The sequence below is a fragment of the Monodon monoceros genome, unplaced genomic scaffold (genome assembly GCF_005190385.1).
Source record: "Monodon monoceros isolate NGI ecotype Baffin Bay Population unplaced genomic scaffold, NGI_Narwhal_1 Super_Scaffold_15, whole genome shotgun sequence".
In the NCBI taxonomy this organism is placed as follows: Eukaryota; Metazoa; Chordata; class Mammalia; order Artiodactyla; family Monodontidae; genus Monodon; species Monodon monoceros.
In genome coordinates, this window is record NW_021703771.1 from 85,372,284 (window position 1) to 85,384,772 (window position 12,489).

The 12,489-nt window shown below is 52.4% G+C and overlaps 1 protein-coding gene across 1 annotated transcript in view; it reads right to left on the bottom strand.

Annotated features, from left to right (window-relative positions):
- PDE10A (phosphodiesterase 10A) overlaps positions 1-12,065 on the bottom strand; it is a 317,828-nt gene extending 305,763 nt beyond the window's left edge. The window contains exon 1 of the mRNA XM_029223680.1: positions 11,951-12,065. Coding sequence (XP_029079513.1) covers positions 11,951-12,017 — 67 coding nt within the window. The 5' untranslated portion in view covers positions 12,018-12,065. The remainder of the gene's footprint in view (positions 1-11,950) is intronic.
- Between the last annotated feature and the right edge of the window lie 424 nt (positions 12,066-12,489).

The window sequence follows — 12,489 nt, forward strand, 5'->3', positions numbered from 1 at the left end:
ATTTATCTTATCATGAATGAGGTTGAGCATCTTTTTGTTCATAGCCTTCGACGAATTTTTAATTGGGTTGTTCTTTTTCTTAAGCATTTCTAGGAGCTCTTCATATGTTAGGAAGGTTGGCCCTATGCTGTGATGTTGGATATTAGTTTTTTTCTAGAGCTGATGGTTAAGAACAGTTTGGTGCTGCTGGAGCCCTAACTGTCCTGTAGGAAGCAGGATAGAGACAGCACAGGAAGTCAGAGGGCGTCACCGCACGGGAGATGCGCAGGAATATATTGTGATTTTTGCTTATGGTATTTAGGGCCATCAAGGTGTTTTTGCTAATGTAGACTCACTTCTCCATCTTTTCTTTATTTACTTCCAGATTTTGACTCACATTTAAAGGTTCTTCCTACTCCAAGGCTACAAAGGAATTTCCTCATTTTTCTTCCTTCTATGGTACAGTATTTTTTTTAATTATTTTTTTTACATCTTTATTGGAGTATAATTGCTTTACAATGGCGTGTTACTTTCTGCTTTATAACAAAGTGAATCAGTTATACATATGTTCCCATATCTCTTCCCTCTTGCGTCTCCCTCCCTCCCACCCTCCCTATCCCACCCTCCCTATCCCACCCCTCTAGGTGGTCACAAAGCACCAAACTGATCTCCCTGTGCTATGCAGCTGCTTCCCACTAGCTATCTATATTACACTTGGTAGTGTATTAATGTCCATGCCACTCTCTCACTTCGTCCCAGCTTACCCTTCCCCCGCCCCGTATCCTCAAGTCCGTTCTCTAGTAGGTCTGTGTCTTTATTCCCGTCTTACCCCTACGTTCTTCATGACTTTTTTTTTTTTCTTAGATTCCATATATCTGTGTTAGCATACGGTATTTGTTTTTCTCTTTTGGACTTCCTTCACTCTGTATGACAGACTCTAGGCCCATCCACCTCATTACAAATAACTCAATTTCGTTTCTTTTTATGGCTGAGTAATATTCCATTGTATATATGTGCCACATCTTCTTTATCCATTCATCCGATGATGGGCACTTAGGTTGTTTCCATCTCCTGGCTATTGTAAATAGTGCTGCAGTGAACATTGTGGTACATGACTCTTTTTGAATTTTGGTTTTCTCAGGGTATATGCCCAGTAGTGGGATTGCTGGGTCATATGGTAGTTCTATTTTTAGTTTTTTAAGGAACCTCCATACTGTTCTCCATAGTGGCTGTACCAATTCACATTCCCACCAGCAGTGCAGGAGTGTTCCTTTTCTCCACACCCTCTCCAGCATTTATTGTTTCTAGATTTTTTGATGATGGCCATTCTGACCGGTGTGAGATGATATCTCATTGTAGTTTTGATTTGCATTTCTCTAATGATTAATGATGTTGAGCATTCTTTCATGTGTTTGTTGGCAATCTGTATATCTTCTTTGGAGAAATGTCTATTTAGGTCTTCTGCCCATTTTTGGATTGGGTTGTTTGTTTTTTTGTTATTGAGCTGCATGAGCTGCTTGTAAATTTTGGAGATTAATCCTTTGTCAGTTGCTTCATCTGCAAATATTTTCTCCCATTCTGAGGGTTGTCTTTTGGTCTTGTTTATGGTTTCCTTTGCTGTGCAAAAGCTTTGAAGTTTCATTAGGTCCCATTTGTTTATTTTTGTTTGTATTTCCATTTCTCTAGGAGGTGGGTCAGAAAGGATCTTGCTGTGACTTATGTCATGGAGTGTCCTGCCTATGTTCTCCTCTAAGAGTTTTATAGTGCCTGGCCTTACATTTAGGTCTTTAACCCATTTTGAGTTTATTTTTGTGTATGGTGTTAGGGAGTGTTCTAATGTCATTCTTTTACCTGTAACTGTCTAGTTTTCCCAGCACCACTTATTGAAGAGGCTGTCTTTTCTCCACTGTATATTCTTGCTTCCTTTATCAAAGATAAGGTGACCATATGTGCATGGGTTTATCTCTGGGCTTTCTATCCTGTTCCATTGATCTATATTTCTGTTCTTGTGCCAGCATCTATGGTATATCTTTAAATATATATTTAAATATATGATCCATATGGAATTTATCCTGGAGGTATAGTAAAAGGTATGCTCTAATTTTATTTTTTTTCCAGATGACTACCTAGTTGTCCCCAAATCATTTATTCAGTAGTATATCTCTACTCCTCCTATATGAGATGACACTTTTGAAATATATTAAATTCCTTTATGAGTCTGGCTCTGTTCTAAGGCCTTTCCATTCTCTTGTACTGGTCTGTCTATTCACACGCCAGTACCACATTGTTTTAATCACTGCAGTTTTATAAAAAAAAAATTAGATGACATATTTAATCATGAGACACAAAGAGTATTATCCTAAAAAGGCGTGATGACTGGGGACACAAGAATGTTTTCCAAAGTAAACTTCTGGTCCTGGGAGAAAAAGAAAATGTGAAAATGTATGTAATCCTAATAGCAAAGATAAATATATAATTACCAAATCTAGAAAACCATAGTAATCAAGCCCTTCTGGATATCATTTTAGATGTTTATTTTGGAAGCTGCTAAAACTCCAATACAGAAGCACACAGTTGCGTCACGCACAGAGAAATACAACCTGAACACCGCATACTCATGGTGCTTTGCTCCAGCAGTCACCTGCTCTTCATGCAAAATTGCTCCTTACAGAGTACTTACCAACTTACAAGTTCAAATATGCTTGTATTCTTTTAAATAATTCATCACATCCAAACACATGGCATTGTTTCAGCACTTCACAAGCAACACTTTCTCTTTCCTAGTGTAGAAAATGTTTTCATCAAAGTAAAAAGCTCTTTATCACCGCCTCAGGAACTAAAGCTGAGGCATCCAAAATGCTCTACACACTTATGCCCCACTCCTCCTATCGTCTCCTGGTGCCGCCCCTGGAGCTCCCCATCCAGCAGCTCAGGCGGACAAACACGCTGTGCTCTCAGTAACCCAGAAGCCCTGGTCACTGGTGCCAAACAGTGTACTTGGATCACATGCAACAAATCAAGTGGAATTTCAAGCTATGCTAGCAAAATGTATCAACGACATTACTTATTTTATTATTCCCTTCCTTCGCAAAAACTAACATTTTAAAAGGACCGCTTTGATCGTTTTCTCCCGTTTAAACACCTTCACTTACTCATACATTAGACTTGCTGTGCTTTGCACTGTGCTAGGCACTGAGGTTAAGAAAAAGAATAAAACATGCTGCCTGCCCCCAAGGAGCACCCGCAAGCGTGGATGAGTATAAGCGCCGGGCATTAGGGAGACACGGACGGGGCCGGCGGGCAAGCTGGGGAGCGGGGCGGGACTCCAGGGGTCCCCGCAGCTGGCATCGGGGAGGAAGCCCTGTCGCAGGAGACGTCACGACCTGGGCCCGAAGCTCAGGATATCAAGCAAATGGCCCTGGGCACAGTGGGCGGTGGATGCCATTAAAGAGTGTTCTTCACACCTACGCACTCCTCCATCCGCTGTCCGTGATGGCCTTTTATCTTGTCCGCATCCCTCCTTGAAGGCAAGGACGGGTCTGGACATATCCATCACTGGTGATTACGACAGCAAGCGGTACACAGCAGCCCCGCGATAAACATCTGTGTGCGACTCCATCTGATAACACTGTGCTCCTGGGCACCTCCCACCCCTTCCCCGTGACACCCCTTCCCCGTGACACCCCTTCCCCGTGACACCCCTTCCCCGTGACACATTCGAATGGCCTCCGGGGAGGACCTGACAGTCTTTCCTTGCTCCATCCTGCCAGCTTTACCTTCGCTTCTCTTCTGCGTGAAGCCCTCACCACCATCAAATCATCCCACTTCCTGTTCCCTGGATTCGGGCTGTAAGTTCCTACCCTCCTGCCGCTGTCCAGGGCCTTGCTCAGCTCCACATACCAAACACTCTTTCTCCCTCAAGACACCTCTCAGATTTCATCCCATTGGGCCCTTTTCACCAAGATGTGTACTGAGAGCTTACAAGTGTTCAGCGTACTCTATGTGTGCACAGGCTCTGTGCCAGCCCCCTCTCACGCAAGCCTCTCTACACACCACTGATGGCTAAGTCTTCCTCAACTGTTCCTTCAATCAGATCAGTTCCCTTCTAAAAAGTTCTCAATCGGGCTTCCCTGGTGGCGCAGTGGTTGAGAGTCCGCCTGCCGATGCAGGGGACACGGGTTCGTGCCCCGGTCCGGGAAGATCCCACATGCCGCGGAGCGGCTGGGCCCGTGAGCCACGGCCGCTGAGCCTGCGCGTCCGGAGCCTGTGCTCCGCAACGGGAGAGGCCACAACAGTGAGAGGTCTGCGTACCGCAAAGAAAAAACAAAGTTCTCACTCATTCCCATCCCCCAGCTAACCATCCAGTCACTGCCCATCCTCTCCAGCCTGGACAGGACCCTCGGTCGTGCTCTCGACTCCTGCGTGGCCCCGGGCAGCTCGTCCCCCTCGGGGCTGACCCTCCCACTCCACTCACTCCCAGATGCCCACAAGGTTGTCCAGTCAGGGAAGTGGGAAGAGAGCATCCTGTGAAGGTGCTGTTAATTCTCCCCGTTCCCTCTCTCCACCCAAACCCTTCTCAGCACCCACACCCGCTCTTCCCACCGTTCTGAGGACAAGGTCCCCTTGCTGTGCCAAGCCTTCTCGTGCCCACTACATTCCATTCCTCCCAGCTTCTCTAAGGTTCTATTCTGTTCTCTTTTTTCCTACTCTTCAAACTCCTTTTCCTCAACAAATAAACACTCTCCAGCCAGTCCTACGTGGGGAAAAGCCAGCTCTTCTCTCCCTGTAGATACGGGGTGTCATCTCCCCTTTCCTTCTCTGAGGACTAAAGTGCCACACAGATGCGTCCCCGCCGGCTCCTCGGCCCCTGAAGACGGCTCTCCGCCTCCGTCACTCCACGCGGAAGCCCTGGACAGAGGTCACTGGTGGCACCCTGGCTGCCTCTGTCTCGAGGTTCTTCTTCCAAATTGCACGGCACGTTCATCCTGGCCCGTTTCACCTCCGTGCTCTTGCACTCCTTCTCAAGGCTTCCACGGCTCCTCCTCTTCTGCCAGCTCTGACTCCTGCCCTTCTCTCACTCCCCCTGTTTACTTCAGGTTCCCATTCAGAACCATGGCTCCAACGCCCACCTGGAGAGTCACAAAGCTCATCAGCTCCCTCTGCAGGGTTCCCTCCTGTCGCTCATCAGACTTGGGGAGCACCTACACCGCACCACACGACTGCTCCTTAGCAGACTCCATCGAAGCCCTCCCGGTCACGTAGAGCATCTGCAGACTCTCAGTGGGGGACACAGCCCCAGGGTTTTAGACACCATGACTACAGTCTTTATTCTCTGGCCTTGGTCCATCAACCCTCTGATTTCCAGACTGACTTACCCAACTGCGTTCTTACCATCTCCACTAAACCGTGCAGCAGGCATCTCAGACTTACCACAGCCGAGCGGGACGCCTGGTCCCTGGCGGCCCCCTTGCCAGCTCCCCGCGCTGGGCACAGTTCCACCTTGCGGCCTGTGCTCCAGCTAAAGCCCTGGGCCCTAATTCTTGGTCCTTGCTCCCCCTTATTCCAAGCAGCTGACCCGCCCACTCGTCTGACATGTTCTAACACCTCCCGAAGGTACGGGATTCGATGGATTCCACTTCCGTCACCATCGCCCTAGTCCAAGCCACCAGTGTCTCCTGTCCTGGCTACCGTGGTGGCCTTTGGGTCCTCCGTTTCCACCTCAGACCCTAGATTCACTCACCACACTGCAGCCAGAATGAACTTCTGAGATCACAAATCACACATCAGCCACCTGCTTAGAACCTTCCAGGACCTGCCCCTTGCACGGGGAGTAAAGTGCACATTTTACAAAGCGCTAACCTGGCCCGAGTGCCTCGTGGTCTTCGTTCCACAGGTACGGTGTTCCTCTGGGTCAGAGCCCCAGCATCAAGGCCCTCGCTCGCTGCCTTGGGTCTCCCTCGGCCTGGGGCGCTCCTTCTCTAACACCTGCAGTTTAACCTCCTCTACCCAGAGAGACCCTCACCACCGCTCAAACCTGCCCACTCTCACGGCACTTGATCTTCCTGATGGCTGACACTCTTGGGTTGTACGCCTGATCGCTCAGCGTCTCCACCATGGCACGTAGGCACCGACGACGCTCGGCCCAGGGTAGGGGCTCAGCGCCGACCCCTCTTTTCTCAGGACCCAGCCACCGCACGCAGCCCAAGCTCCCCGTCAGGAACCCAGCGGCCCTCCGCCCTCACCTCACCCGGCCACCCGCCGTCCTCCCTGCCTCGGGCCGCCTTCCGTGTGCTGGCTGGCTGGCGCAGGCCCACCTCTTCTCACCTGGGGGTGTCCGCCACAGGCCCGAGCCCTCTGTCTCCGTCGCCCACGAGCCCAGCTCCCCCACGGAAGGTGGGCTTCCTGCCTTCCTACCTTACCTCTTCTGTAGAGTCCTTCAAAAGGTAACTGTGAGGCCCTCGGCGTGAGTCCAGAAGAATCCTCTCAGCCTCGCCAGCCTCCCTCCCCAGAACTCGCCCCACCTGCCTCCTGAGAGCAGCCACCGATGTGCCTCCCCCGGCCAGAAAGGCTTTCCCCAGAACCCGGCTCCCCCCAGCCCTGGCTGGAAGCACCCTCCACCGCAAGACCCAGCGCATCTCCTCTGGAACCTTTCTGGGGCCCTCGGAGGAGACGGGGCTCAGCTCCGGGTCCTGGAGCGTCTGCACCGCCTCCGTCGGGAACCTACTTGTCAGCTGGCCTGTCTCTGTGCTCGGCTGTGCGCCCTTACCAGACTTTCTCACCCACGGTGGAATTCTGGCTCCTCAGGACAAGGGCCAAGACCAAGGACGCTTTCAATGAGTGGCTTCAACTTCTGAGCTCCTTGGAGGCAGACACCACGCTGTCATTCATTGCCGCTCATCTTTGAATTTTCAACACAAATATCTGAGCTCCCTCCATATAGCTGTCCGCCACCTTTACAGGCTCAGGGATGTAACCAAGGAAGACAAGCCACTGCCCTCAGGCTGGCACCAAGCTTGCCTTCTGCACAGGGAAGACAGGCAGATAAACAAGTGGGCCAGTAAATGAGCACGACAACTCCAGAAAGTGGTAAATGCTACAAATAAAAACAGAGTGCTAGGCGTCCTCTGCCTCCTTTGTAAGATTTGAGCGACTCTATCACTGTGGAGTTTTCCCTTAGACAGACGTAGATCAGCTGAAGGAACGTAATTTACATTTTAAAAGGAAATTAAAATGTTTTGAATTAAAACTAAGCGTTCTCCTTTTAAGACAGAAATATTCCTTTCTCATGAAAATTATAGTTTCCTTCCTCCTGGGACCTCATGAGCTGCTTTTAAACAAACAAAAACTAACAGTGTATTAACTGGTAAAATGTTCACCACACCAAGTTTAACCTGCTTTATCGTAAACGAACTCTCGTAATCATCTAACACGCTGCATTGTGTGTGTGTGTGTGTGTGTGTGTGAGATAAGGACTTTTAAGATCTACTCTCTTAGCCACTTTCAAATATGCAGTACAGTCTTAATAACTACAGTCACCATGCTACGTTACCATCACTTATTTATCTATCGCACTGCATTCATTTTTCTTAATGGGGTAGAAAAAGTTTTAGATGCAGAAATTACCTAAAGTTAATATATCAGGTTGACACGGTAGAAGGCACCATCTTCTACTGTTTCCACCATTGCTCATTTGAATTTTTAGGGATTATCTTTGTTCATGGAAGCTTTTTGAAATTAGAAGAGGAATTTCATGAAATTAAAATTAATGAATCTAAATAGTTCCACCCGCTTTAAACAGTTTGCCCTTTGGATTTAAGCCCTGATTACTCCAGCCAAAACACACGTAGGCACCTCCACTACGCCTGGTCATTTCCTGACCTGCACCCTGGCCTGGCAGGAAGAGTTCACAGCCTTCCTTTGCTGGTTATCTTGGTAGGTATCCCATCTATATTCCAGGTCCTTTGAGGGACTAGTTCTTATTATCTGCATCTCCCTAAAATGATTTGCACTGAATAGGTCCTCAATAATTACCTGTTAGTTGGCTATTAATTGAGTTATACCCAGTTTGGTTGCTGTGTTGCTGGCCTTGCACCCCTCTGCAGTCCCAGTCTCAACAGGTCCATAAAAACAGGTTCAACGTGAAGTCCAGTGTAGCTTCCATGCGGTAGACACATTTGCTCTTAAAAGGGATCATATTTATCTCGATTTGCTCAAGTGTTGGCCACACAGTATCTTAAGTCTCAAGAAACAGAGCAACAGTGGTCGGTGATGGACGCGGAGTATATTTAAAGTCTAGGATTCCTAGACACATACGCATTTTCTGTTCGGAATATTTGAGAAATATACAAATTGTGTGAAGAAGTATTGAATATTTCCCACCTGCACTAACAAATCTCTCCTAGCTCGTTTTGCTTGCTGTCTCTGATCTCTCATTGACCAACACTTTTCTTTTCTACAGCACTCTGCATCATTTGGAGCAGCCAACTGGGGAAACACACAGTAGCAGAGCGGTGGGAGCATGCGTGAGAGGGACAGAAAGACAATGACCTTCCTTTAACTTCTGGAAGTCCTTAAGGCAGGGTTCCCAACTCAACTGGTAAAGCCCTTGCCCGCCAGGTATATTTCCTGCACTTCCCGCCACGGCACCAAGCGTACTCAAGGTAAGCTCTTTCCTCCGGAAGACTGAATGCGGCTCCTACTGGCCTATGGAAGCACAACTTCGTGGATTTCCTCTCCTGTGTGTATGTGCATGCGTACACACACACACACACACACACACACACACACACACACACCGCTGCCAAATGGACTTCTCAGTTCGCTCTGGGAGGATTTGGACTCTCCCTGCAGGAGGCTTGCTTTCTATTCCAACCAGCAACAACTCTCAGAGCAGTAAAGCGCTCGCGCCCAGTGCCTGAGGACAAGCTCAGAGGTCAGCAAAGAAAGGTAGACGGCAGATGAGGTGAAGTCAGCAACACCCTGATAGGGATGTAGAGTGACCACTGACCCTTCTAGCACTGGGCATCAATGCTGCACCTGCTTCTAGGAGCTCTCTTCTCCTGGTGGGTGACGTCCTCTTAGACCGCAGCCCGGCTAGGGCAGCGCCTGGCAAGTGGCAGTAGCTCTTAGTAAGTGTTTGCTCCGTGCGTTACTGAGCGAACCAGTGAATCTGTGTGAGCCAAAATGGACAGGAATGGAACTAGGATATTATACTTTTAAAACACAATTTGCTCTTTGATGCTGATAAAAAGCAGGCATTCCTACAAACAACAGTTGGACCCAGCAGCCTTTACATGACAACTTGCTCGTTAGATCAAACTGAAAGGAAAAAAAGGGAATAAACATGCACCAATCACGACACATCTGTATACACTTGGGCGTTCTTCCATTCTTACAGAATTCCAAAGTTTTCTCAAAAAGACTCATTTTTATTGACAAATATCAAAAAAGTCTGCCGACCTTCAGGTACTTCAGTCATTCACACAAATGTGGCTTGTCACGCAGCAACAGACAGAAACAGAGTCCCCCAACGTGAAGGATACAGGGTCAGAGCAGAAACTGGCAATGGTCCTTAAAGTCACCATCTAGCCTTTTTCCACTTTTGCAGTGAGGTGGGTCTAATAATAGATTTTGCTTAAAAGAACCTTAGTATTTACTACCTTAGTAATATCCCAAAGAAGATTTTTATAACCTCTGGTTCCTATTCAAACCCCAAGCTACCTCTCTGTGACTTGGTTAGAGAAAGACAAACAAAAAACCCCAACAACTCCTGAGTCTATACTCACTGGGCTTCTCCCTGTGGGAACTCCCCACAGGGGTGAGGGGGGGTGGGAAATGGGGTCAGATGGCCCTCTTCTCTGGGTCCTCTGTCTCTCCAAAAGGAAAGCCTGCTAGGAACTCCCCTAGGACATCTCCATCCCACCTGAGCTGTTCATCTTTATTCTTCTCCCCAGTATCCCTCACAACCTGCCCCACCCTAGACAAACAGCAGTAACAACATACAAACAGAAACTTCATTTTAGGAAAACCCCTGCACAGCTTGTCTCCCTAGCACAGCCTTCTTACCAAAACGTTCGTAGGCAAGATGTGGCAGCCTCTGACCCGCACACCCTCACTCCTCCTACCCCACCAGCTGCCAACTGTAAAGAGTAGATGTTTATTTTTTACAGAAGGAAATCACTAGTGCAGGAGAAGGGGGGAAGACAGGAGCCCCAATTCCAGGCCCCGGACTAACCCAACACAAGTCAGAGCTGGTTGGGAGCTCCGTCCTCTCCCGCAGCCTTCATTCAGTTCACGGCCACTAGGCTCTGTTTCAGCAAATAAAAATGTCCATTCCCAACACATCCAAGGGCAGCTGGCGAGGCCACTCCTGCGCAGTCTATGTCCTCCCTGAACCGCAACCTCTCTGAATTAATCAACACCCGCAGGTGGGGCCCAAGGGAGGCAGACCCCTGGGAGCTGCTGTGCAGGTCAGACTACGGGAGGCTACAGGATGGCGGAGTCAGCTGCGAGTCCAGGGCCCACGCCCCGATGTCCTATCGGGTCCACCGGCAGATATGAGCAGAGACAGCCGCCAGCGGCTCCACACAGCCAGCAAGCGAGAGGCCGCTGGACCACGCGGCCCCCTCGGACTGAACCTCGCCAGGGAGGCGGGATCTCGGGGCGGGGCTGGGCGGGGAGGGGGTGGGGGGTGCCGGGCAGCACAGTACACGCTCGCACGCCCAGGGGCTGCACCCCAAAGGCGCCCTGCGGGCGGTGAGCCCAGACAAGTTCCGGCCGCGAGGAGGGGTTAGACCCCGGGTACCCAGGAGGCGCGGGCCGGCCGGGACTGGGGAGTGAGCGGCAGATGGGAGACGGAAGCCGCAACAGCAACCCTGGAAGAGTCTGCCTGGAGAAGGCGCCGCGGAAACGCGGTTCCCCGGCGAGAAGCAGACAAAGGCTCGGGTGCGCACGCGGTGGACGGTGGCGCCGGAGCCCCGCGCCTAGGGCCTCGAGGGGCCGCGCCCGCCCCGGCTGGCGCCGGAGTCGCCCGGTGTTCCGCGGGCGCGACCTCCCTCCCCGCCCCGCCCCAGGTCTCCGGTCCTCACCTCGCTCGCCCTCCATCCAAGACAACGGCGACCCCCTCCTCTGTGCACCCGGCGCCTCTTCCCTTAACATCTCCCGCCTCCTGCCTTCTAGCAAATATCTGCTTTGACGATTCTGCTCAGTCTTGTCCCCCTCCCCCGTGACACGCCTTCTGCCACCCCTGCTCCAGCGCGCTCTCAGCCCCGATCCCGGGGCTGGGGAGGCGGAGTGGCCGTGATCCCGGGGTGGGGGCTGGGGGGCCGGGAGTCCGAACCGGCGGCACCTTTCTCCTCCACCCTCACGCCCCATTGTCCTTCCCCTTACCAACCCGACCACCAGCTAACCCCCAGGATCTAGAGAAAGTGGACTCTCGGCGGAGGCGCACCCACTTCCACGCGGCTAGTCCACGCTCTAGAACAGGGTCACTGCGGGGACCGGGGGTAGAGCGGCCAGGCGCCGACACCCAGCCCGGGGAACCGCGAGTGCCTTCACGTTTGGGAGCGCGGGGTCCCGGGGCCCTGGCCTGCCTTCCCCTAGCCTGGGGACGCAGCGGGCGGGACCCCAAGCGGAAAGAAGCGCCTCGACTCCAGCCTAGTGGCCGCAGGCTAAAGAGAGGAGCCTGGCGTCAGTGGCCACAGAGTTGAGAGTATAAAGACGTGCAGGGCAAGCGTGGCCAGAAACAGCACCGGGACCCCGAGGCGGGCAGCAGGTCCTGTTGTAAACGCTCGGCTCCCGCCGCTCTCCCGGTCACCCTTCCCCCGCACGCACGCGGAGCCTGGGAAACCCCGGTGTCCCGCCGCTGGCCGAGCCCCCCGCCCCTCCAGAGAAGCCCGCGGGCCGCCAAACTCTCCGGGCACACGCACCCTGCCGGCCGCCCACCGCGGGGAAGGTGGAGCCAGGCACTTACTGGGGCTCAGGAAACACTCCGTCAGCCTTCGGAAGCAGCTCGCATTATTAGAAGGTCCATCTTCCATGTCGGAACCGAAAAGCAGCGGGGACGCGGCGGCGAGGGCGGCGCCGGCGCCTCGCGGCCACCGCGGAGTTCGGCCGCCGCCGCCGAGGCTGGGACCGGGGCCGGGGCCGGGGCAGCCCCCGCCGGCGCCCGGGAAGCCGTGGGAGCCCGCGCGGAGGACCGCCGGGCCGAGCGGGAGCCGGGGCGGCGGCGGCGGCCGGGGCCCGGCGCGAGCTGGCAGCAGCAAGCCCTGGAGCGCAGGGGAGAGGAAGAGCCGCCGCCGCCCGCCGCCGCGGTGACTGCTGCCGGGGGGGACGCTCAAGGGAGCTGCCTCTTGTCCTCCTCCTCCGCCGCCGCCAGCATCGCCGCCGCCGCCGCGCCCTCCCTTCCTGGGAGACGCACGGGGAAGTGAAAGGCAGATGAGGAGGGGAGAAGAGAAGGAGGGGGCGGAGGGGGCGGCGGCCAGAAGTAAAAGGAAGATGGAGTGGAGGAGC